This window comes from Cervus canadensis, chromosome X (genome assembly GCF_019320065.1).
Source record: "Cervus canadensis isolate Bull #8, Minnesota chromosome X, ASM1932006v1, whole genome shotgun sequence".
Lineage (NCBI taxonomy): Eukaryota > Metazoa > Chordata > Mammalia > Artiodactyla > Cervidae > Cervus > Cervus canadensis.
The window spans coordinates 52,828,725-52,852,347 of NC_057419.1; the positions used below are offsets into that span (position 1 = coordinate 52,828,725).

At 43.0% G+C, this 23,623-nt stretch overlaps 1 protein-coding gene and 1 non-coding gene across 9 annotated transcripts in view; one reads left to right on the forward strand and one right to left on the reverse strand.

The window, feature by feature from the left end:
• Positions 1-23,623, reverse strand: part of SHROOM4 (shroom family member 4) — a 230,153-nt gene that overhangs the window by 40,953 nt on the left and 165,577 nt on the right. For 5 of the 8 annotated variants that reach the window (XM_043457865.1, XM_043457866.1, XM_043457867.1 and 2 more), the window contains 2 exons: positions 8,922-9,056; positions 4,134-6,618 (listed from right to left, as the gene is read on the reverse strand). In XM_043457865.1, the coding sequence (XP_043313800.1) occupies positions 4,134-6,618; positions 8,922-9,056 (2,620 nt within the window). Of the gene's footprint in view, positions 1-4,133; positions 6,619-8,921; positions 9,062-12,161; positions 12,254-13,649; positions 14,111-16,431; positions 16,444-22,223; positions 22,231-23,623 lie in introns of those variants that run through there. The other 3 variants (XM_043457871.1, XM_043457868.1, XM_043457869.1) reach the window with 3 other exon arrangements.
• On the forward strand, positions 22,579-22,682 carry LOC122436139. Its single transcript, XR_006267907.1, has one exon. It is a non-coding gene; the product is annotated as a U6 spliceosomal RNA (small nuclear RNA).

Sequence of the window (23,623 nt, forward strand, 5' to 3'; positions counted from 1 at the left end):
CTCCACTGTCTACTTGCAGATCCTTCTTTTGGCAAAAGTTTCTCAAGGTAAGCCCAAATCTCCCTTTATTCTAAAAGATAATAATTCACCCTTAAAAGATAATTACTATCTGGCAGTCACTGTTCTAAGTGCCTTGTATATGTTACATCATTTAATCCTCTCAACCAATGTATGAAATAGGTACTGTTATTATTCCCATTTTTTAGATGGGAATGCTTAAGAATTCAAACCCAGGTAGTCTGGTTCTACCATCATGCCCTTAAACCACTATTTTATATTTCCTCTCCTTCCCCCCCCTACATTTTATTATGAATATTTTCCAACATATAGAAAAGTTGAACAAGTTTACAATGAATATCTATATATCCACCATTGAATAGATTCTATAATTAGTATTTTACTATATTTACCCTATCACATATCTATTTGTTCCTTTATCCATCCACAAATTCATCTTAAATTCTTTATGCATTTCAAAGTACTTTACCCCATACATTTGAAAACTTAAATGAAATCAACAAATTCCTTGAAAGGCAAACTACCAAAGCTCATTCAAGAAGAAACAGATAGCCCAAATAACTCTGTATCTATTAAATAAATTGACTTTGTCATTAAAAATCTTTCCACAAAGAAAACTCTAGGCACACACGGCTTCAATGATGAATTCTAAGAAATACGTAAGAAAAAAAAAAAAGCCAATTCTATACAAACTTTTCTTGAAAATAGGAGAGAAGAAAACGTTTCCCAACTCATTTGGTAAGGTCAGTATCTAGATATGTAAACCAGAAATGGACATCATGAGAAAACTACAGACTAAAATCCCTGAAACATCAATACATAAACAAACAAACAAAAAAACCCTTAACAAACTATTAGCAAACCAAATCTGGTAACATATAAAAAGGCTAACATGTCATAACCAAGTGGGATTTATTCTGGCAATGCTAGGCTAGTTCTTGTTTCAAAAATCAATCAATGTAGGACTTCCCTGGCGGGGCAGTGGTTAAGAATCTGCCTTCCAATGCAGAAGACAGGAGTTCAATTCCTGGTCAGGGCACTAGGATATCACATGCCTTGGGGCAACTAAGCCCATGTGCCACAGCTACTGAGCCCACACCACAACTAGAGAGAAGCCCAAGCACCACAAGGAAGAGCCCAAGTGCCACAACAGATGATCTTGAATGCTGCAACTAAGACCCAATGCAGCCAAATAAATAATAAATATTTTAAAAATCAATCACTGTAATTCACTATATCAACTGATTAAAAGAGAAAAACTATATGATCACTCCATAGATACAGAAAAAGTATTTGAAAAAACGAATCCAACATCCACTCTTGATAAAAGCTATCACAATAAACTAGGAATAAAAGGGAATGTTTTCAACCTGTTATAAGGCACCTACCAAAAAATCTACAGCTAACATCAAACTTAATAATAAAAAATTGGGAACAAAGCAACAGTATCTGCTCTCACCACTTCTACTAAACACTGTATTGAAGGTCTTAGGGAGTGCAATAGGACCCCTTCTCCTAGAAAAGCCATACACTGTGGAAATGAAGACAAAATTATTTATATTTGCAGATTACATGATTGTCTCTGTAGAAAATCTTTTAAAATCTACCAAGAAAAGTGAGTTTGGCAAGGTTGCAGGATACAAGGCCAATATACAAAATTAAATAGCATTTCTATATGGTAGTAAAGAATTTTAATTTGATCTTAAGAAAACAATATTATTTACAATGGCATTAAAACATGCAATCTTAAGAGATAAATGGAACAAATATGTGCAACATCTGTATGCTGAAAACTAGAAAATAAGCTGCATAGATCAATGCACTTCAAAAACTCAAGCATACATATCCCTTAAATAAAGTTCGATATTTGTTTACAATATTTTAGGCAAAATTTACTTTCAGTGAAATGCACAAACATTAAGTATACATCTGCTGAGTTTTGTAAAATGCATACACCTGTGTAACTCTCTTTTCAAGATATAGATCATCACCCAACAAAGTTTCCTCATGCTCTTTCCCAGTTAATCTCTGTGATACCTCCCACAGGCAACCACTGTTCTGAAATTTTTTTCCTATAGATTAGCTGTTTTAGAACTTTATATAAAGGAATAGTAGAGTACGTACTCTTTTATGTAAGGCTTCTTTTACCCCTAAGTGTCTTTCTTTTTCCTTTTTTATTTGGCTGTGCCATAGGCAGCATACAAGATCTTAGTACCCCGGCCAGGGATCAAACCTGTGTCCTCTGCAGTGGAAGCGCAAAGTTCAAACCACAGAACCACCAGGGAATTCCCTTGTTTCAACAAAGAATATGTACTGAGCAATTACATATGCTAAGTCATTCAGAAGTGTCAGTCTCTGCATCAACAGTTCAACACAGGAATTAACTTCTAGTTTGAATGCACCAGCCAAAAGGTGGCACTAGGAAAGCTATGGGGAGGGAGTCTGGCAGTGAGCTAGCAGTGGCATGGGAAGTCCTCCTAGAAATACCATGGGGGATGGTGGTGGCTTGTATTAGGGATGTAGATCATAACTAGGGTATAGTTACAGCCAATTTAGACCTGGGTCTCTTCTCCAGTCTGACAGACAGACTGGAGCAAAGGGAAAAGACTTGTCCTTCAGAAGAGCAAAAAAGTCAGACCTCTGGAAGTAAACCCTAGGAGACATTTGCAAATTTTGCAGCTCCAAATAGTTTTAAAGCAGGAAATGAAAGGCAATACAGTAAGTCCCCTACATACGGACATTCAAGTTTCAAAGATGCAAATACTGTGTTTGCATGTCCAACCATGTAAGTTAGTTCACGTGTCTGGTGTACACTGTCATGTGCATGCATAAGCGGTTGTCCTTTTCTGTACTTTACCGTACAGTACTGTATAGAGTACAGTAGTACAGTATCTTTATTTCAAGCCCAGGATTTCCAGAAGCAAGCATAAAAGCAGTACTGCTAAGAAGCACCAAGCAGTAACGATGGGAACAAAAGTGAAAATAACTGAGAGAGCAGAGTGACAAGAGGAAGAATAACTGAAGAGATACACGATGTAGGAAACGCCAGAGGGATTTTCTTTATCTGAGGAGGCATTGTTAGTTTTTGAAGCACAGGACCCAAATGTAGAATGTAGCATGCAACAAAGGTTGCAGCAGGCGTTCAGAATGCAATCTAGGGCTACCAGGTCATCTATGACAAAAGTAAAAGAGTTACTACCTAGACATCACTGGACTGTTTTTTTCAAGATGGTAGATAGAATTGAATCCAGCAAGGAACCAGAACCTGTGCCGTCAACGTCAGGCATGAGTGAAATTATACCTTGCCCTCCATCTCCTATTGCTGACGATCCTTCAGCTCTACCATCTCCCACCTCCTCAGCCACCTCCAGTCAGTAACTCTTGCCTGTTCACCCGATGCCAGCCCCTGTATGCCAGCTGTTGTACTGTACTCCTGTACTTTTCAAGGTACTGAGCCGTAAGATTAAAAATGTTTATTTTTTTGCATTTGTTTTTTATGTTTTATTTGTGTGAAAAGTATTATAAACCTATTACAGTGCAATACTATATAGCTGATTGTGTTAGTTAAGTACCTAGGCTAACTTGGTTGGACTTACGAACACAGTCTCAGAGTGGAATTCATTTGTATGTAAGGGACTTACTGTACATGCTGTTTTGTATCAGGTACTGGGCCTGGCACTCTATGTTACACAAACTCATTCGATCCACCCAACTAATTCATAAGGCAGCCATTATTTTCCTCCAACTTAAAGATGAGGTAATAAGACTTTTATTTAGCACTGGCCATTTGATGAGGTAAAAATTCTTTTCTATTTCCCTTTAAAAAATCACAGAACTGCAACTCTTGGTGGTTGGATGACTTGCAAAAGGTCACTCTGATACCAATTATACAGTCAGGATATAAAGCCCACTTCTGTTGGTTTTGTGAAGCTAAGTTATTTTATTCTACCTCTAAAAATGATGATTTCTTGCCCAAAGTTAGTAAGATACCAGCTGGTGGACCCAGCACTATATAATTTTAAGGCATTATAATTGTTATATTTCGAATTATTTACCTAGCTTTCTCCTTGCAAAGAGAATAATGAAGATCATCCATCCAAGAACCAAGTCCTTACCTGCACTGTCGGCTTCCTGGATTTCCAAGTGTTGCCAGGTTTCAAGCTGCTGTCCTCGAGGGTACCATGCTGGGGATTATGACAGCAAGCTGAACACCGGATGCACTGGTGATGGTGGCACCGGCAATTGTAGCAGTTTGGAATCATATTTCTCTTTCGCAAAGCAGGACAGATTTCCCCAGAACAATAAATGCAAGGGTCATGGACTACAGCTCCCTGGACATTACAGGAGTAAGAGCACGTCCTGTGGTAATCAAAATCACCACAGTGTAGTGGCTTACAGCACATGGATTGTTCTAGACCTTTGCTTGCAAAACATTCTGTGTAAGTGGGAGTTTCTGACTGAAGGGGTGATATGGAATGATATGATTGGTCTGTGGCATGATAGGGTTGGTCTGTGGGGTGATATGATTGGTCCATGGGATGGTGCCTCAATTCTCTATAGCTGGAACTCATTGGCCGAAAGTTTTGGTCAATAGGTTTTGGTCTCTGGGTAAAAGTCTTGTTATGAGTGGTTAAACCTGGCAAATGAGATGTAGATAAGGATTTGCTACTCTCTTCAAAGAACTTTCGTCTGTCTGCAAAGGGCAAGAGGATGGCTTCCTCCCCAGCTTGGACAGTAGACACTTTCAATTCCTTGTCACCTGGGTTGGAAGGGCCTTCCATGGCTAGTGCCACATGTGGCTGCAGGTTGTGCTCTGGTGACCATCTCCAGTGACCTCCACAGACTCCATGGTGAACGTTTGTTTTTTCAGAGTCTGAGGAGGATGGGTCAGATGCTTTCCACCAGCTGTTTGGGTTCAAAGAGGACTGGCCAGATCTCTGGCCAGGACTCACTCGTCCCTCCAAGCCAATCCTAGATTCTTGACCCTCAGGGGCTTGACTGAGGCACTCTGAAGACCTAGCTCTGAGTATCATGCTCTTGTTGAAGAGCTTGTCTCTGGGGCTTGGTGGTTTTTTATATGAAGATAGAAGAGCTGAGTTAGAGGAAGGAAGTGGAGGACTTTCTAGGGTCTCCTCAGTCTCTTCCACTGGCTCCTTGGTGTAACACAGCTGTGACAAGGGACTCTTGCCTTTCTGGAGCTGGGCCTTCCTCCTCTGAATTTCATTACGTAGATTGGTAGCAAAACGTTCACTCTTCCGCCGGTTTTGGATCGAGCGGCCCCGGTACCCTCCATTTCGCCTACTGCCCACCCGGCCACACTCCTTGGGCTCACTGTCCCCTTCCTCAGTTGCCTCTGTGCTGCCAGCTACTTTAGGGTTTGAAGAACAGTCCCTGGTTTGTTGAGCAAGGGAGCCAGAAGACTGCTGGCTGACCAGTTCACTGTCAGCTCTGCTTGCTCTGTTTGGATCCTGGAAACCTCTTTCTGGATGGTGTCCATCAGCCTCTCCATGTGGAGAACTGCTTGGGCTCTGATGACCTGAACCCAGAGGTCTATCATCCACTGGCTTGGTCTTTCTCTCTTTGCTCAGCTGGTCCTGGGTTCCTCCTGCAGGGGCACATGGGCTTTTCTTGCTTGTGTGGCTACTGTGCATGTGCAAAGGGGATAGAGTCCACTCCTGCCCATCCTGCCCAGCTTGGAGCTCTGTCCCTTTGCTGTCCCTAGTATCAAGGTGCACACGCTGCAAGTGGGACACCAGCAGCTGTTCAGGGGCACTATGGCGATGCCCTGTGGGTCCTGTGAGGTGTGGAGAGCTGCCAAAAGAAGTCTTAGCTAGCTCTGCTGAAGCCTGGTTGAGTGGGCTGGAACCTATGCTGGAAGTTTTGTCATATGCTTTTGGGACTCCGACAGCTTTGGCTGAGGCCTCCATCAGTAGATGCTCAGAGCCCTTCTGGCTAGATTCAGGAGGTTGGCTGAGCTCACAGTTCTGATGGCCCTCATTTGTCACTTGGTCTTGCCCGCTGAGGCAGCAGAACCTATTAGGGTTCCTTGGGGATAGCATGGTGTCCAAGCTAGGTTTCTCCTTCTGTTGCAAGGAATCTATAAGCTCAGAAGCCCTGCACTGCTCTCCATTGAAGAGTTGGGCTCTGGAGGCCTGAAGACTGTCTCGCCTCACTGGAGGTTGAGGGGGACCCCTGACAGCCTTGGCAGGCTCTGAGTGGGAGACCTCCTGAGGACAAGATGACATCTGGGAGCTAGGAGTCAGGTGACCCCCACTGGTGCGCCAGCCACCTCCTGAGGTCTCGACCACATTAGGGCGACCATTAGGGGCTTTAGTTGGCCCTGGGCCTTGCATGATACAGTCCACAGAGGCTGGCTCCTCTGGCCTGAGGGAAAGGGCACAGTCAGAGGCATTTGAGCTGGCTGAGAAGGAGCTATAGGCTGAGTCACGCTGGTTGGGGTATGTGCTCTGGTCAATGGGCAAGAGATGGCCCTCATAGGTGGCTTGGCCTGGTTGCTCCAGGCTCTCCATACTGCCAATGGAGCTGCTTTTCTCAGTGCTGCAGTGCCGGGAGAGTGGACACCACTGCACACACACGTCACTGCAAGACACAGGACACATGGGTTAGTTAGCCACGTCACCAGATTACTTTCCCACCTTGGCCATCCCTGCCACGGGAGAAGGCAAGACAACCCAGAGGCACCATGCCACAAGGGAGAGGGAGATAAGGCAAAAGAGGAAGGAAGGGAAACAGAAAGAGCAGGACGCTGGGGATGCCACAGAAATGTGGTAAAATGGGAGACAAGACAATATGTGGAAGAAGAATAGGGCAAGATCGAAAGACTAACAGTGCGAGAACTCCACTAGGGGTAGTCCTCTGTTTCTCTGCCTTAAGTGAGTCTAGAATTGCTTCTGGCCTGTTGCTGTCCCCTGGGAGCCAGCTATCTGCTCTCTGCTTGGAGAAAGAAGCACAGACTATTAGCATTTGAGAGGGGCCCTGAAGGGCTGATTTAATTTCAGTCAGCCTATTTTGTAAATCAGTGGTTCTCAAATTTGAGCATGCATCCAAATCATCCAGAAGGTTCAATGAAACACAAGTGACTAGGCCTCATGCTCAGAGTTTTAGGTCTGGGTGGATCCTGAGAATTTTTACTTCTGACAGTTTTCTGGGTGATGCTACTGCTGTTGGTTCAGGGACCACACTTTTGAGAACCACTGGTTTCAAGCAAGCCCTACAAAGGGAAGTGGTTGTGAGGGGGTAATTTTCTCAAGATTACCCAGCTATAGTTCACGGCCCAGACAGGGCCACAGTTTTAGCATTCCCCTGTTCTTTTCTTGATAATAGTAATCCTCACTGTTTACTGAGGACATATGATGTGCCAGACACTTTCTAATGTCTCGTTTCAAACTGAAGGGGAGAGATTATTATCTCCACTTGACAAATGAGAAAACCAAAGCTTAGAGAGGGGAAGTAAAATGACAAGCTCATATAGCTGCCAAAGAAGCAGAGATGGAATTTGAACCTGGGCCTCTGTGAGTCTAATGTCCTGGCTCTTCTGCTACACTGTCTGTTAAATGGAAATGATAGTGGTATCTGTATCAGAGGGTTGCTTTGCAGGTGAAATCAGATAATAAAAGTGAAGCTCTAGGTGCCTAGTGAGGGTTCAACACCTGGTTGAGAGTAGCACCTCTCTTGATTGTTGTTTTCATGATTATTGTTATCAGCATCCCCTCTACTATGACTACTGACATTATAGTGGCCCCTGCCCACCCAGGCTGCCCTCATCCCCCACAGCAAAGCCAAACTGGGGAGACCAATGATGGAACTAGGATCAAACACAATCTTGAATTTTAAGTACCATTTTCCATACACAAAGCCAAACTGAGCTAAGTCATGCCAGTAATTCCCTGTCACTAGAACCCCAAAGGTTGCAGGCGGCTCAAAAGGCCACAGTTCTGAACGCCAGAGCTGAGCAGTGGCAGGCACCCACAAGATCCTCTAGTTCAGCCTCTCCTAATTCCCGCTCACCGCCTTGCCCCTTAGCCACTCTGCTTACTTGACCTCTGGGCTAAGAATCCATCAATTCCTTGTTGGCAGGGAGATTTGCTATCCACCCCCACCACCCTTCCTGATGAAAACAGCCACACCCCCACTTAAACAGAAGCCAAGCTCAGAATGTGTTTCTGTGTATCCTTTCAGAACAAAACTGCCCCTGCCTCTGCCCTGAGCCCCTGGCTTCCAATATCAAATAAAGATACAGAGTCCGGGCAAATAAAACCCTTAGCTTCCCTGAGCCTCATCAACAGAAATTCCTTCTCAGAGGGAAGATATTGCTGTGGAAGGGAAAAGGCAGCTTAAGCTAGCAGCTTTGCTGGCTCTGGGCTTGCTTAAAAAGCTCTCTGCATTTGCTGGGTAGCTCCCTAAATTGAGAGATCCTCATTGCGGGTGGACCCTGTTATTCAGGGAGGTCCCCATTCTGAAGGCTTTGGTTGTGTGACAGAGTTGGATGAAAAACACTAGATGTGGTCACTGTGAGTCGCTAGAGCTAGAGAAGAGGACCAGAACCCAGTCCCAGGGTCACCGACAACAGAGACTAGGATGATAGGGAGCCAGGGAAAGAGATTGCAAAGGAAATAAGGTGAAGAACAGGAAAGAGAAGTGTCTTGCAAGCCATGTGAAATATTTCAAGGAAACGTTTTCTAAAAGGAAAGGGACTGTCCCAAAGTCACAGAGAATTAGCAATAGATGATGATCGGAAGCCAGGCCCTCTGGACTGCCCCACCCCCCTTCACTTTCCAGGATAGCACTCTGGGCTCTATAGCCTCCAACGGGGACTAGAGCACTCCTGAGTGGCTGGGTGGTCTAGCCTCCAGCCTGTCTTGAAGGGAAGGTTCCAGACTCACCTCGTGTTGCAGCCGGAGTGCCAGGACAAGCTGAAGGCTTCAGAAGGGAAATGCATGGTGGTAGCCGCTTCAGGGCATCCCTCCAGCAGCTTGGCCACATGCCATGAGTGCGGCCTACTGACAGGGGCGTTTCTCCTACAGCAAAAAAGGGACAGGAAGTCAACTTAGGGAACCAGAGCTGAAATCACTTCCCAGGCAGCTTCCGCCCCCACCCCCTCTTTCCCTTAAATGAAGTAGCACATCTTGCAAGGAACTGGTGTAGGAATCTTAGCAGCTACCCACTCAGCTCCCAGAACTCAAATCTCCTTCATCCCAAAGACAATCCATGGACATACAGAATTTTAGAGTCATAGGGCTCTTTTGGTCATGGGTATATCCCAAGCATGTACAGCAATGCCAGACACATAGTAGATGCTCAATAATTATTTGTGGAATATTTGTTGCTCAATGAACAGTGTGCCCACTCTAAATTTTCTCTGAGAAAAAATAAATGTAGCCAATCTTCCCATTTTTCTCTAAGAAAGAAATAGGTAAATCATTGAGAAGCTTGAACAAGTCAACACCAACTGACTGTCAATTCTCCAGTTTTGGGCTCATTCAATTTGATAAGCATTTGTTGTCTGTGTACTGTGTACCATCTGTGCATACCTCTTGGGATACAGAGATCAATCAAGCATAGGCTTTATTCCTGAGAACTTACTGGTAAAGGCATTGAGAGAGGGAAGGACAAGATGGCCACAGAGGTGAGGCTGCTAAGTTTGTAGGTAGAGGTTTGGCAAGGAACCCTCATTTCAGCCAGGGAGAATAGAATAACGTGATAGATGGCATGGTACTAGGCTAACAGGGAAGACTGGCTATTCAAGGGCAGGGGTGAATAAAGAGAAACAGGTCTGAGGCCAAGACCCTGGATGCAACCACAGTACCTGTCTGGTGCGGGAGGCTGCAGCCACAACTCTTGCACTGACAGGCTTCTAAGGACCCATCCCTGTGCTCTGGTATATTTCACATGAATAGAAGCCACCCTTGGAAGTGGGGAAGAGCATGTATGGGGCACAGGTAGTGCCAAAGGATAAAGAGATGATTGATATGAGAGAGGGAGAGAAAGTGGGGAGGAGAAGAATAAGAGGAGGGGGGAAGGAAGAGGGCAGGGGGAAGGAAGGAGAGGGGAAGGGAAGGGAGAAGAGAGGAGAGGACAGAGGAGGAGAGGTGAGGAGAGGAGAAGAAACAAGGAGAGAAAGACAGATATCAGATGGGCCAGGTAGATGACAGAGGTAAGAGGGAAGAGATGGTACAGATATAAACAAATGACAGAAATGGAGAAGTCTGAGAAAGAGTACAGGGAACTATATAGGGAGAAATGGATGACAGAGAACAAGATGGCAGAGTAAGAGAAACAGATGATAAATAAAGGAGATGACAGAGAGATAAACAGATGATAGTTTATTTACTAATTTTTTCATTCAATTACTGTGGCAGGTTCCATACTAGACAGTGAGGAAGCAGAGTTGACTAAGATAAGGCCCCTGGTTTTCAACATGCTTGTTATAGAGTGGGATAAATCAGCTCTCTACCTCCCAGGAGCAGCAGTAGAGAGACTAGAGCTGAATCCATATTCATGGGGAATGCCCCTTATCCTGGCAGAAATACAGAAAATCCCAGCAGGGCAGAGCTCTAGAGGGCTAAGGCCTGAAAAAGTAGTCCTGAGGAAAATGGCCTTGCTGGGGAAAACATGTGTTGAGTAGTAACAGGCCAGACACAGAGAAGGAGATATAAAAGGAAGGGAACTGGAAGATGCCTGCCAAAGGTCAGGAACCAGAGCCACAGATCAGCAGCAGCAGTGAAAATTTATGGGAAGGAGAGGAAGTGAGGGCCACATATTTAACCACTGTTCTATTATGGATTTCAGAGTGCCAGCAGGGAGGCTGAAGGCACTAGAAGACCTTGGGGGAATGTGCCTGCTCCAGAGTTTCACACACAAAACCATGTTGCTAGAAATCTCTCCAGTGGCCGTTACCCAGGAGTCATCCATTAACAACTATTTATAAAGCATCTCATAGAAGTACTATGTACTAGTAGATACTAAGTACCATGTGTATCTAACTATATACCACAGTTCCAGGCACTAAGGATACAGTGGAGAACTGGGTACCTCTCTTATTTGAGGCTCTTCTTCCATATCCAGCATTTTTGAAGTTCTGAGTCCAGGGTTTAAAATGGTGGGCAGTCAGCCTTGATGCCACCTTTTTTACAACCATCCAATCCCTTATAGAGTTCTACTGAATCTTCTCTTACAATATCTCTTTGGCTTGGCCTCTTTCTCTCTCTCCCCACACCCATACTATTTTCACTGAGACTATTCCACATAACCACACTTCTCCTCCACAGAACCTGCCACCCACAGCTCCTGTTCTAGTCCAGGCCTTTAACATTTTGCGACCAAAATACTGTGTTAGTCTGGCATCCAGTCTCACCTGGTTTTACCTCCAGTCACTGCTTTTAGATCATATGTCAAATACCAATTGGATTGTGGTACTCTCCTATTCAAGAATCTTCACTGGTTGGACCTGACTTTCAAAGCCCTTTCTAAGCTATCTTTACCCACCCAACCTAACCTCTCATGTCTCTGCTCCAATCACACTCTGCAACCAGCTTTGTGCCTTTGCTTTTGGTTTTCTAGTAGAATCTAACACAGGCCCTGGAATTGGACATTGGTTAAAATCCCAGCTCCACCACTTACAAGCTCTGTTGTTTAGATAGGTGCCTTTACTTCTCAGAGGTCTAGCTGCTATGACAGTAAGATGGTGATGCTAGTACCTAATTAATAGGGTTGTAGTGTTCAAATGATATAATGCTTGTCAACTGCCTAGAACAGAGTTTCAGTTACGACTGTGTTCCCTTTGCCTGGAATGCCCCCTCCCATTTTGGTACTCTAAGCCCCACCTGTTCTTCAAGGTAGTGCTCAAGTAATGTCTATTCCATGGAGCTTGTCCTTAGTAATCTAGTCCCCACAATTTAGCCCATCAAAAATAATGTTTGATATTGATCATCATCATTTCATGTACATAAGTCTCACCCTAAGAACTATATCAAGCCCAAAGGTGATAAGACAAAGACAAATGAGTCAGATCTACTAAGTTCATAGCCTAACATTACCACTTTGGATGTGTGATTCTGTGTAAGTCACTTAACCCATCTGAGCTTCAGTTTTATTATCAGAAAAAAAAGAACAATAATCCTTACCTGGTTATGTTACTATGGGGATGAGGCAGAACATTCTCAAAGCTTCTGGGACACATACTGATGTATAGCATATGGTCAATAAGGAGAGGGTACTGTAATAAGAGTTGTTGGCTCAGACTTAGCCTTCTCGATAGTTCAAGAGTCCTTCCACCCAGATTTGCCCATCCACTCTAAGGGTTCCACTAGCATCACCCTTGCCAAACTTTGAAAGGTAGCTTACAAAGCCTCCTACTCTCTCCAGGGTTTCTCCAGGAGTGGGAAACAACCTTAAAGGAGATAGAAGCAAGAAAGTGGAGGCTTTGAGAACACTGAGAGAAAAGTACAAGCTACAGGGAAGAAAACCCCAGTGCAGGAACTGCAGTCAGAACAGGAGCCTTCTAATCCTAGATTGGGAAAGGAGAGGAAACCATCTATCGGGTCTAATACTTGGTCTACTATTATTCCTAAAGAGCCCTAGATTTGGAGTGAGTCCACACTCATATTCTAAACCTAGCTGTGTCACTGGGGGCACAGTCATTCTCTGAGTTGTAATTCTTTACTGGTAAAATGGAGACAATCAACAAATCTTACTCATGACTTAAAGTCTGGATTAAATGCAGTCCCACGTGTGAACTCACTCATCATAGTGCCTAATATACTATTAACTTAAAAAAATAACAGGGACCGTTTACTAGACACTTAAGATGTACCTGGCACTGAGCACTTTGCATGCATTAGCTGATTCAATCCTCACTCCAACCTTATCAGTAAGCACCATTATTATGCCCCCTTTTATGGGATGCGGAAACAGAGACACAGAGAGCTGAACTGCTTTGCCAAGAACACATAGCTAGTAACCAGTAGTTGAGAATGAGGCTCTGGTCCTCCAACCCTTGTTAGGATACCACATGCCCCCACCTCCCCAAAGAGGGATCTATCTCAAAGAGCTTATATACCTGAGTCTTCTCCTAGGCATTCCCTCAAGAAGCAGTCAGAAAAAGACAGTCTCGGTAGTCCTAAAGTTTAAACCATTCCCTCCTTAGGCAGTGGGAAGGAGGATGAGAAGAAATAAGCAAAGAGGTAAAAGAGAATGCCAACCACCAATCTAGCTATAGAGGCAACAGTCTCCTACCCTTTCTCCTAAGGCACTATTAAACACACTATCATTCATTGGGGCTTCCCAGGTGGTACACTGGTAAAGAATCTGCCTGCCAGTATAGGAGATGCAGGAGACGTGGATTCGATCCCTGGGTCAGGAAGATCCTCTGGAGTAGGAAATGGCAACCTCCTTCGGTATTCTTGCCTGGAAAATTCCATGGACAGAGGAGCCTGGCAGGCTACAGTCCATGGGATTGCAGAGTAGGACACGACTGAGCACACACACACACATCATTCATTACCCCAAAATTCCTTTCTTAGGAAGCAAAAAGAAAGGGATATTGAAGAAAGAAAGCAGAAGGGGGAAGAAGGGTAGCAGCCATGATGGCCATGGCTACCAGTAGTACCTACCATGGAAGTTGCCCAGGATGGGGAGATAATTTAGGAGAGGGCTAGGTATCCAGCCAGCTCAGACGGTCCTCAACAACCCCTCCAGCCAGCCCCTGGGGCTTCTTTCTGCAGGCTGGATCCTCCCTTAGCTGAGACTCATTTGCCTTCCTTTAAAACCTTGTGAGAGAAGGGGCCATCAGCCCAAGCCCCTGAGTGTGCTCCAAGGGGCTCAGGCACAGTCAGGTCCCAATTCCAAGAACAGAAAGGAATAGCACCGAAGGCAAGGTATGGCCATCAGCCTGGTTGGGCCTAGAGGAGGCCACCACCTTAGGGAACGAGGGCCAGTGTCAAGAGCTGGATAGGAGTGAAGACGCTGCTCCAGAAAGTAGCCAGCACCCTGGTGGCAAAGGGAAGGATGAAAGGCAGTTCCAGCAGCACAAACAGCCCTCCTGTTCCCTACTCCAGCCTCCTCTGAGCTCTGGCCCACCCCCTTACATAGCTCAGAGGCCAATAAGGAAGCTGGGCCCCCAGCCACTGCTAGAACTCAGGAAAGGAGCAAGGAAATGATGTTTGGGAAAGATAAAGTGGGTGTCTAAAAAAGTTTTTTTAAATACACGCAAGTGAGAGAGAAAAATACCCCAGACACATACACTTAAAAGAATTCCTGTGCTTCCTGGACTGGGTTGACTCCACCCAGCCATCTCCGCAGGTCCTCTGAGCCCCAGAAAAGGAAAACCCAGATCAGCTAGGCCCAGCAGCCTCCAGGTCCAGCAAAGCAAGTAGCACTACAGCTGGTTTTACATAGCTGGGGGCAAGGAACCTAGAGATCTCCCAGGATGAATATCCTGTTGAGACAGAAAGATTCATAAACCATTCTGGACCGTATTTTCAGAGTCTGCCCATCCTATGGGCATCTGAGCAGACCCAGAGGAAACTGCATTTCACACCAGAGACTCCAACTCCAAAACAGTGCTGCTTGGAGTCAGCATCCCTGCCTCTGCCATGACTTTACTCTGACCTCTGGCAATTTACTCCCCCTGTCTGGGCTTCTGTTTCCTCTCTGCAAAATAAAACATTAAAGCCCATTGTCACAAACAACCTCTCCAACTATATGGCACACTCTGAGGTAACAGTCCTCAGCCCCAGGCTGGGGGTCCACATGATATCCTCACTGACCTATGCAACAGCCAGAACCCAGAGCAGCCCCACAGAAGTTTATTACATACCCTAAGCCCAAGCTCAAGCATCAGAATTTAATTCCTCTTGGGGATTCAGAGTTGGGATTTTTCCCTTCATAATACTCCAGGATCTCCAGGCCAGTTTCCTTTGGCCTCTGATCCCAATTTCAGCCACTTCTGGCCCCTGAGAGAGCTTATGTGGGCTTCCTCAGATCAAGAAATATCCCAGGGCCCTTCCTCTCTGGGGAAACCATGCCAGGTGACCCCTTCCCCACTCTGCCCTCTGGACCTCCTGGGGAAGTTTGAAAGGACTTTTGTTTACATGTGCCTATAAAAGGCAGGTGCCATCCAAGTAAGCCCACAGACCCTCCTCTGGTAATCAGAAGTCCTGTAAGGGGGGAGTTTGGGGATTTAGTATGCCTGCAGATCTGGGGTGGAGATTCAGCTTTCCCACACACTGATTGTTTGGCTTTGGGCATGTCACAGAGACTCAATTTCCTCATCTGCAATGCATGCTTGGCACACAAAAGGCATTCAGTAAAAGATATCCATTATTAATATCATCCTTGACCCCAAATAATAATGGATAAGGTACTTTTAGTGGCAAGAAAAAGAATTTCTTCAAGCCACATGAAGAGGAAAGCAAGAGGACTAATTAAGAGAAGGTTCAAAAATCAAGCCTAACTTTCTAGAGTAGCACTTCTCAAACTTCAGTGGCCAGACTAATCACCTGGCCATCTTGAATCAGATTTTGATTCAATAGATCGAGAGTAGGCTCCAGATTCTGACTTTCTACAAAGCTCTAGAGTGATGGTGATGCTGCTGGTGTAATAACCACATTCTGACAATACACTAGGGAATACAGTACCTTTGGCAATAGCACTACACTAGGGAATAACCCCTGCTCTGAAACAGCATCAGAATAAACAGTCGCTTCTAATCCCATTACTCAGGTCTGGGTACCTAGCCTTCCCAAATCTGGTCACCAAGTGCCTTTCTCCTTCCACTCTGTAACCCAGTCCATAAAAATGCTTCCCTGACCCCCATTTCCTAACAAAATAAAGAATAACAAATGTGATAGCAGCCTGGCCCTGTCAGTGGTCAGATGGGTTGAGGAAGTTTTGACTAGAGATGCAAGCATGTTTTGGGGATTGCCTTAGGTAGGGAGGCAGGATGGGAGTATGAGAGTTGGGGAGTCACCAGAAGAGGTGATATGATGGACAGATGGACACAGGCAGTATATAATCAAGAAATCCTTGGGGAGAGGATGATAAGAGAGGAATTTGAGCAGTTTGGCCAGTTTGGGATTTAGAAAGGAGAGACCGGGAGGTGGGGTTGGGATAAAGTGGGTAACTTCTCACTTAGCAGAGCTAAGTTCCAGACAACATGAGCAAGCATCACCTCCTCTGTTCAGGGGAAAGTAAAGGTGACTGGGTCTTTTTTAAGCACTCAGAGGATAAGAACCTGTTCTGGAGCAAGGAGGGTGGGCACATGCATGTGGAAATGACAGATCTGTCATTAAGGCTCCCTTGTAAAGGCTGTTGTGAGAGGTGAGGGGAGGGAAGTGGACCAATTTTAGGAGGAGTCACTCTCTAGCTGCTCTAGAGGGCTGTCACCCCAATATCTTCCAAGAGAACTACTGGTCTCTGAGCCTAGCTCTCAGCAGACCCCTCAAGAACTACTTGGAGGGAGGAAGGCAGGGGGTAAGCAAAAAGAGAACCCTGGCTCTGATCCAACCCAGGGCAAGAAGGAAAATACGGCCCCTACAGCTTGCGGTTATGCATAGCCTAAGGTCTGAGTCGTAACCTACTGCAGGTTCTTTCCTCTTTTAAAAGTGTTTAGATGAGAAGCACAAAATGGTGTCCTTGATTAGCTCTGTTTACTTTCTATGGCTCTTCCAGCCTCTTCCGCCCCTACCAGCACATTCTACCTGCCCCACATGAAGGAAATGAAGGAATTCAAACTCATCTGGCCCGCTCAGCAGGAAGGGAAGCCTGTTTTGTCCACAGCTAGTGAACAAAACAATGCATGGCTTGTTTATCTGACAGAAGGAGGCAAAAGCCGCTTTATCACCATGAAGGGATACAGACCTCTGAAGGCCTCCTCACACCCTCACACTGTTAGCTGGAGGACCCTGTTGATCTGGAGACCTTCCTTATACAGATCCAACCAAGGAGCAACATGTATATGTATGTAAATGTGTGAAAGTGTATGTATGGGTAAGTATGCATGTGCATGTATGGGTAAGTATGTGTATATCTATGTATATGTGAGTGTATATACATATGTATGATTTTAAAGAGAACTTTAAGACAAGACCTTTCTTTTCAGTTGGGGAGCTATAATTTTGGTCATCTGAGATATAGGTACTTTATGTAGAGGGGACTTTTGGTACCCAGTTCTGCCGTTCCACCTTCCCCACTTCTTCTACCTCCCCTCCCCTCTTGGAATAGCCAGGTCAAGTTCTTTCATAAGGATCTGCTGAATCCCCTGCCTCTCCACCCTCTACCTAAGGATCCATTCAAGGCTAAAAAGAAACCCAGAGTAGTGAATAAGAAAGGAAAGGAATGCTGGGTTGGGAGTAAGACTCCCTCAAATGCTGTGATGTGTGTCAAGGGGTGTCTTTTGACTTTCCAAGTATGAAAGTAAAGAGCAATACCCTCATTTGGTTAGGGCTTTTACACTTGACTTTCTGCTTTCATTTCTCCATTTTTTCACATTAGAATCTTTAAAACACGGGGACACCTATTTTTCTAAAGGAGGTTGGAGGGAGGCAACCATATGAAAGAAGTGGGAGAGCTCTGCAAATATTAGGGGCTAGAAAAATGCTTAGTAGTTTAAAAACACAGTACTTAGAATTCTCTTTCAGACTTGGCTGTGAAGCATATTCTAGTTTACATATCTATGTAGAGGCAGATAAAACATACCCATCATAGACTGTTTCTTGTCAATAATCCCAAAGGCAAGGAGGTGGATAGTGTATATTTCGCAGCTTCTAGGAGCAAGGGGAGCAAGTCAAGAATCTGAATAATGAAAGAGAGTTTTTCTCTCTTCCCTGTATATATAAAAGCTAAGGGTGTAACACCAGAGGGCTGAGGGTGACTTCATATGAGCACACAGGGAAAATGACAATAGGTTCACAGAATACCATCTGTTGAGTCAGCTTCTGCTATGATGCCCAATTTCCTAAACCAACACCCAGAGTGATAAAGAAGGTGGAGCATGTTTGTCCTCCAGCCTTAGTTTCTATCAGTAATACCACAGCGTCCCTTGGGAATGAATGCAGGAATAATACAAGACTTCCTTTCTTTTCCTTTTAAGCCATATATCTCCTTCAGCTCAAACTCAGTATTGGAGTATCAATTTTCAGGAAAATGATGAACTCCACAAAGATTTTGCCCAAAGTCAAGTCTCAAAACCTTTAGAATTGCTTCTGGCCACTCCCTAAATGATCTCCACTACTAAATGCATGAAGCCCAAAGACAATGTCCAGTAACAGTGAGAACCTCAATAGAACCAAGAGAACCTACTCATTCTGCTTTGAGGAAACATGACAATGAGGATCAGTGTTCAGCAGAGCTGGAACATGGTAAGCAAGGTAGATAGTACAGGGACATGAGGCTGGGGAAGTGCGAAGGCCAGATCACAGAGTTTTCAAGGTCAAGGTAGGAAGTTTGTGTTTTATTTCCAGTGTAGTGGGAAATAAGCTACTGGAGATTGTTAAGTAGGTGGCAATGATCTAAGTTTTATAAAGATCTCACTAGGCTGATAGATTTAGGCAGGGCAGGAGTAGAAGCGAGGGAACCAGTTTAAAAAGGCTTTTATAGGTAAGAGATAATGGTGATTTGTTCTGGGGAGGAAGTTGTAGGGGTAGAGAAGAGAGGTTTGATTACAGATATCTTGGAGGTAGAGTTGACAATATTCATTGATGGATTGGATGTGGAAAGTGAGGGATAAAGAAGAAGTCATGCCATCAGTGTTGCCTGGCATCTGTACCTTCTTAGCACAGAATTCATGCCTGAAACTGAGTAATCAGTAGTTATTAAAAAGAAGTTAGCAGTCTTTATCATTCTTTTATTCAAGCATTGAGAGGTACTATGAAACATGCCAAAATGAAGAAGATATGATTCCTGTGCTCAAGAAATTTATAGTGTGGTAGGGGGTCAATATGGGGCTTCCCTGGTGGCTCAGATGGTAAAGAACCTACCTGTAATGGAGGAGACATATGTTCAATCCCTGTGTTTGGAAGATCCCTTGGAGAAGGAAATGCCAGTCCACTCCAGTTTTCTTGCCTGGAGAATCCCATGGTTGGAGGAGCCTGGTGGGCTATAGTCCATGGGGTTGCAACAGTTGGACATGACTTAGCAACTAAACCATCATCACAAGGGGATGAATAAAAATACCTATCTAACTATTCTATATACTAACAATAAAACGCTCAGAAAGAGAAATTAAGGAATCAATCCCATTCACCATTGCAATAAAAAGAACTAAATATCTAGGAATAAACTTACCTAAGGAGACAAAAAAACTGCACACAGAAAATTATAAGACATTAATGAATGAAATCAAAGACTACAAAAACAGATGGAGAGATATTCCATGTTCCTGGGTAGGAAGAATCAATATTGTGAAAATGACTATACTACCAAATGCAATCCACAGATTCAATGTGATCCCTATCAAATTACCAATGGCATTTTTCACAGAAGTAGATCAAAAAATTCCACAATTCATATGGAAACAGAAAAGACCCCAAAAAGCCAAAGCAGTCTTGAAAAAGAAGAATGGAGCTGGAGGAATCAACCTGCCTGACTTCAGATTATACTACAAAGCTACAGTCATCAAGACAATATGGTACTGGCACAAAAACAGAAATATAGACCAATGGAACAAGATAGAAAGCCCGGAAATAAACCCATGCACCTATAGGTACCTTATTTTTGACAATGGAGGCAAGAATATACAATGGGGCAAAGACAGCCTCTTCCATAAATGGTGCTGAGAAAACTGGACAGCTACATGTAAAAAAAATGAAATTAGAACTCCTCCTAACATCATACACAAAGATAAACTCAAAATGGATTAAAGACCTAAATGTAAGATCAGAAACTATAAAAGTCTTAGAGGAAAACACAGGCAGAACACACTCAATGACATAAATCAAAGCAAGATCCTCTATGACCCACCTCCTAGAGTAATGGAAATAAAAATAAAAGTAAACAAGTGGGACCTGATTAAATTTAAAAGCTTTTGCACAGCAAAGGAAACTATAAGCAAGGTGAAAAGACAACCCTCAGAATGGGAGAAAATAGTAGCAAATGAAACAACCCACAAAGGATTAATTTCCAAAATATACAAGCAGCTCATACAACTCAATATCAGAAAAACAAACAACCCAATCAAAAAGTGGGAAAAAGACCTAAACAGACATTTCTCCAATGAAGACATACAGATGTCTGACAAACACATGAAAAGCTATTCAACATCACTCATTATTAGAGAAATGCAAATCAAAACTACAATGAGATATCACCTCACACTGGTCAGAATGGCCCTCATCAAAACATCTACAAACAATAAATGCTGGAGAGGGTGTGAAGAAAAGGGAATGCTCTTGCACTGTTGGTGGGAATGTAAATTGATAGAGCCACTATGGAAAAAGGTATGGAGATTCCTTAAAAAACTAGGAATAAAACCACGATATGATCCAGCAATCCCACTCATAGGCATATACCCCGAGGAAACCAAAACTGAAAGAGACACATGTATCCCATTGTTCATTGCAGCACTATTTACAATAGATAGAACATGGAAGCAACCTAGATGTCCATCCACAGATGAATGGATAAAGAAGTTGTGGTACTTATTTACAATGGAATATTACTCAGCCATAAAAAGGAACACATTTGAGTCATTTCTAATGAGGTGGATGAACCAGAACCTATTATACAGAGTGAAGTGAGTCAGAAAGAGGAGGATAAATACTGTATTCTAACACAGTATAGAGAATCTAGAAAAATGGTACTGAAGAATTTATTTACAGGGCAACAATGGAGAAACAGACATAGAGAATAGACTTATGGACATGGGGAGAGAGGAGGAGAGGGTGAGATGTATGGAAAGAATAACATGGAAACTTACATTACCATATGTAAAATAGATAGCCAACAGGAATTTGCTGTATGGCTCAGAAAATTCAAACAGGGGCTCTGTATCAACCTAGAGGGGTGGGATGGAGAGGGAGATGGGAGGGAATTTCAAAAGGGAGGGGATATATGTATACCTATGACTGATTCATGTTGAGGTTTGACAGAAAACAGCAAAAATCTGTAAAGCAATTATCCTTCAATAAAAAATAAATTAATTTAAAAAATCTATGTAACTAAACGGAGTAGAATATCATGTCATAAAGGAAATGCTAACAAAATGAGAGTTTAAAAAAAGAACAAGGGTTTTACTGTACTGAGGACTATATTCAATATGTTATAAAACCTATAATGGAAAATAATTTTTAGAAAGAATATTATATATCTTTATGTATCTCCAAATCACTTTGCTGTACACCTGAAATTAACATGATATATTGTAAATCAACTATACTTCAATAAAAATTTAAAACCATTCATGTAATAAAAACATTATTAAGCAAGTTTTCTTTTTTGTTGTTGTTGTTAAAAATGCTATAAAATCAGTGGTGTCTAAAACCAGACAGTCAAGGAGGAAACAAAGAAGAAAGCACAGCTAGTTGAATCAAGGAAGACTTTGCAGAGCCTCTAATTTTGAAAACTCAGGATAATTTCAACAGGAGGAGACTGGGGAAGAGGTCGTGTGAGGTGTTTGTAAAAACAAGAGTGGGAAGAGCAGGAATATACTGAAGGAAGAACATAGAGTTTCTCTAAGGCATACAGGAAATAAAATTAGAATGATGCAACAACATGGTGAGCCTTAAGTGTTTATCATAACATTTACTTTACCAACAGGCAAGACAGAGGCTTTGGAGGTTCCAGGATAGGAGGAAAGATATGGTAAATTAAGCACTATGTTAGGAAGGTTATTCTCATAGCCATATGTAAGTTGAATTATGTGGATAAATACTGAAAGCATAGTGAAGTGAGTAGGTTAGTGCAATAGACTTAATAAAAGGTATAACTAGAGAGGTGACAGTGAGGGTGGAGTAGAATGAAAGGATGTGAGAAAGGATATAAGAGACAGAATCAAGAAACTTGGACTACTAATTAAATATGGAGGAAAGAGAAGTTAAGATGACCATAAAACAGCTAGTGGTATCACTAACTAGATTGGGAAGTTGAGAACCAGAGCTAGCTTCAGGAGACACGAGTTTGACTTCAGACATGAGCATGTTTGATATGCTGTCTAATGTAGATAGTCATGCCCCACAAGCAGCCTGATATCTGGGCTGCAGTGCTAGAAAGAGGTTAGGGTAGGGTATGGACACGTGATCATTATCCACAGAGAGGGGGCAGCCGAGGCTGTGGCAGTGCATGTGACTGCCCACAGTATATGCATGCAAAGGAAACAGAGTGGATGACATATCTCTACAGAACAGCTAAAGAGGAAGAAGAGCTAATCAAAAAGACAAAACAATAAAATGCAATTTTCAATGATATTGGCAATATATTTTTTTAAACTGTCAGCAAAGTTGCAGGGAAAGAAGCATTCTTATAAACTGCTGGATGGGAATGGATTGGGTGTTTGCCTTAAGGAAACTTGCCATATGTCATCAAGAGACATAAAAATGTTCCTACTGTGCTTGCTTTAGCTGACATATACTAAAATCAGAACAATATAGAGAAGATCAGCATGGCTGTCCCACAAGGATGACATGCAAATTTGTGAAGCACTGCATATTTTTTTCTAGAATTAGAGAGTGGTGGTGGCTATACAACCTTGTAAATATACTAAAACCCACTTAATTCCACACTTGAAAGTAATTAATTTTATGGTTGGTGAATTATATTTGTTTTTAAAAATGCTTGATGTATGAAGCAGGGCACCCAAAGCTGGGGTTCTGTGACAACCTAGAGGGATGGAGTGGGAAGGGAGGTGTGAGGAGGTTCAAGAGTGAGGGGACATGTGTGTGCCTATGGCTGAGTCATACTGATGTATGGCAAAAACCATCACAATGCTGCAAAATAATTATCCTTCAATTAAAATAAATAAATTTTAAAAAATGTTCCTACCCTTTAATCTAATATTTCCATTCCAAGGATTCTATCCTAAGAGAGCAATTAGAAATGAACATATTGATTTATGAGAAGTGTCAACGACTGCAGGGTTAATTATAATGTAAAATTAGCAATATCCTAACTGTTCAAAAATTTGGAAGTTAGGTGAAGTACTGTGTATCTACATGAAGAAATAATAGTCTACCATAGTTGTGTTGCTGTTTAGTTGCTTAGTCGTGTCTGACTCTTTGTGACCCCATCAACTGTAGCCCACCAGGCTCCTCTGTCCGTGGGATTCTCCAGGCAAGAATACTGGAGTGGGTTGCCATTTCCTTCTCCAGGGGATCTTCCCAAACCAGGGAGAGAATCCGCATCTCCTGCATTGCAGCCAGATTCTTTTTTCCTTTGTTAATTTGAGAAACATTTTTATAGCCCTTTGAGTACATGATTAAACTTTTTATTTTAAACACTTATCCTGTATGGAACTATATAAAGTGAAATATTTAAATGCACTTCTGTTTATTTTTTTACTTAAATAATACATTATTATTCATTCAATAAATATTTATAAGCTGGCGACCACATTCCAACCATTTTTTAGAATGTCTTTGTTCATGTACAAAACAAA